Genomic DNA, 2,381 nt, shown 5'->3' on the forward strand with positions numbered 1-2,381 from the left:
TTCGACGGTGTTCAAAAGGGGGTCGACTAAAAGTGGGATCGAAGAAGAAGAACTCAGTCCCGGAGTACCGAGCGATGCCATGTGTGTGTGTAGGGTCTCTCTTAGGAATGTATCCCGAGTCCCCTATAACTTATCCAGGGGTTTGGGCACCGGCGGCGAAGGCACCGGGATTATTGGGACTATTTATTATGTCTGCACCTACTACTATGAATATATCAATCGTGCCGAGATAAAGGGGAGTACACGGAATTAGGGTGACGATGGCAAAAAAAAAAGAAAAAGATGAACAAAAAGGAAACGAAACGAAAAAGGAAACTAAACGAAAAAGCAAACGAAACGAAAAAGGAAAGACGAAGAGAGAAAAGAGAAGGTGGTGGTTTTTGGAGGAAGCGTATTTATATTTTGTGTCCTCCGGGAGTCGAAGTAATTTTTCTCCGTGACGTTTTGAAAGCTTAGAAACGAAAAGGAAGAGGTGGTGGAGGTGACGGAGGAGGTAGAGAATTTGAGTATATTTCGGGAACGACAATTTTTAGAACCGATCGGGACACAAGCGAGAAAAATGTTTAAATGCGACCAAGAATCTCTTTATTTTGAAATCGGAGGGTGGTTTTACGGTTAGAAAGGTTTAAAAATATAGGGTGGTTTTTGGATTCCCCTCGAAACGCGAATTTGCTTAACTGCTCCGGGCGGAACCGTACACCACGCGGATTACTACGATTTTATTATAATTTTACGGGGGTTTTATTGAAATCGGTCGGTGTCGAGTCGTTTTACAAGACGAGAAGAGGTCGAGATTCCCCCCAAACGATATTACCGCACTCTGATTTAGATTATTTTTATGTGTCTGTGAGGAATTTTATTTAACTTTTGAGAAACTTAAAGTTTAAAGACAATGATTTTATGACTTTATGATTTAATATACATATTATAGTGTAGTGAAAAAAATTGTTTTAAGGAAACTAATTTAGAGTTTATTCAAAGATATATAATCTTAGCAAAAATAACAAAAACAAGAATTTAATTCTAAAAAAATAATTAAGCATTCTAAGTAATTAAAATAGTTTTAATTACGTCTATAGTTATATAAATTCCAATCAGGATCTTTAGGATTATCCAAATCTAAATCACTTTCTGATTGACTACTATCAGATGAAATAACAACCTTTTTGTTGTCGCATTCTTCGCAAGGTTTCCCCTCCAGCCTACAAACTAAAAATTAAAATAAGATTAATGTTAAAAAAATAATGCAATTTTTATTTACTTTCTTGCTTCAATCTTTCAATTTTTACTGATATATCGTTGATATTTCTTTGTTCTTGTTCCCATTTAATTGTATTTTTAGTGATGAATTTCGCCGCTTGCAGCAAAGTTTCTCTTCTACTTACCTACAACAAAAGTGGTAAATTAATGAAGTTTCACAATTAAAAAGATTACCCTATGTTCGGAATGGAGGTTTATAGCGTTTCTAAGTGCAACAAACGATTCACTCAATCTTGTTCGTCTTTTTCTTTCCAATTCATTGTGATGCACTCTTTTTACTGGATCCTACAAATTATTTCAATCAACGAAACTAAGACAAAAAGATTGTTGTTTTTGGTACATACAGCAGATTTTCTTCCAACCATTTCGTATTTTTTAATTAACTTTTACTTTATTTGTTAATAAGATTTTAAGACACTGTTTATGTGAAAAATCGAATAAAACTGACCAACGAAGGAATGATTTTTATAAGGGGGGGTACGGAGAATCTGCTAGAAAAAGTGGTTTGCTACGAACATGTGTTGTTTGTGCTTGATTTTATCTTTTCCAAGAAATACGAAATATAACGAAACTAAATTCTTTTTTTTTATTTAAATTAAAAATCAATTACTTTTTACTACAGTATACACGTTTGAACTTATCAAATATCCATAAAGAGGGTTAACACTAATTTAAAATAAAACCTTCCAAATAAAAAACATCATTGAACATTTCTAAGTCCTTTATTTTAAATCCTATTCCTAGAGAAATGTTATCTTCTAAGTAAGAGTAGTTACTTGTCTGAGACTTTTGCACTCTTAACTGTCATTAATCTTTTCTTCCTCCAAAAAGTCTAAAGCGCTTATTTTATACAAGCAATCGAAAGCATTGTGAAAATGTTTCTCGAAGCAAATTCCGAAAGTCTTCAATTCTATGATTCCAATAAAAGTCATGATCGTACCATACATTGAGTAACAAGATCAAAAATACGTCTAAATATTGAATAAAAAATTTCGTAAAATGTCACCAAAAAAAAAGACACCAAAAAAGAATCATGTAGTGTCATGCAGTGCCAAATATGTTGTTAAAAGTGTGCTAAAAAGTACCAGAGGGTGTCAAAAGTTATAAAACTGCAGGAAGAA

The 2,381-nt window shown here is 33.3% G+C and overlaps 1 protein-coding gene across 1 annotated transcript; it reads right to left on the minus strand.

Moving 5' to 3' along the window:
- Window positions 1-958: 958 nt before the first annotated feature.
- Window positions 959-1,807, minus strand: LOC111418892 (protein mxl-3-like). Its single transcript, XM_023051596.2, has 4 exons — window positions 1,605-1,807; window positions 1,435-1,545; window positions 1,262-1,385; window positions 959-1,209 (listed from the first exon to the last, which is right to left on the minus strand). The coding sequence occupies exons 1-4, from the start codon at window positions 1,623-1,625 to the stop codon at window positions 1,064-1,066; spliced, it is 402 nt and encodes a 133-aa protein (XP_022907364.1). The 5' UTR covers window positions 1,626-1,807; the 3' UTR covers window positions 959-1,063.
- Between the last annotated feature and the right edge of the window lie 574 nt (window positions 1,808-2,381).

Source organism: Onthophagus taurus, chromosome 7 (genome assembly GCF_036711975.1).
Source record: "Onthophagus taurus isolate NC chromosome 7, IU_Otau_3.0, whole genome shotgun sequence".
Classification (NCBI taxonomy): Eukaryota; Metazoa; Arthropoda; class Insecta; order Coleoptera; family Scarabaeidae; genus Onthophagus; species Onthophagus taurus.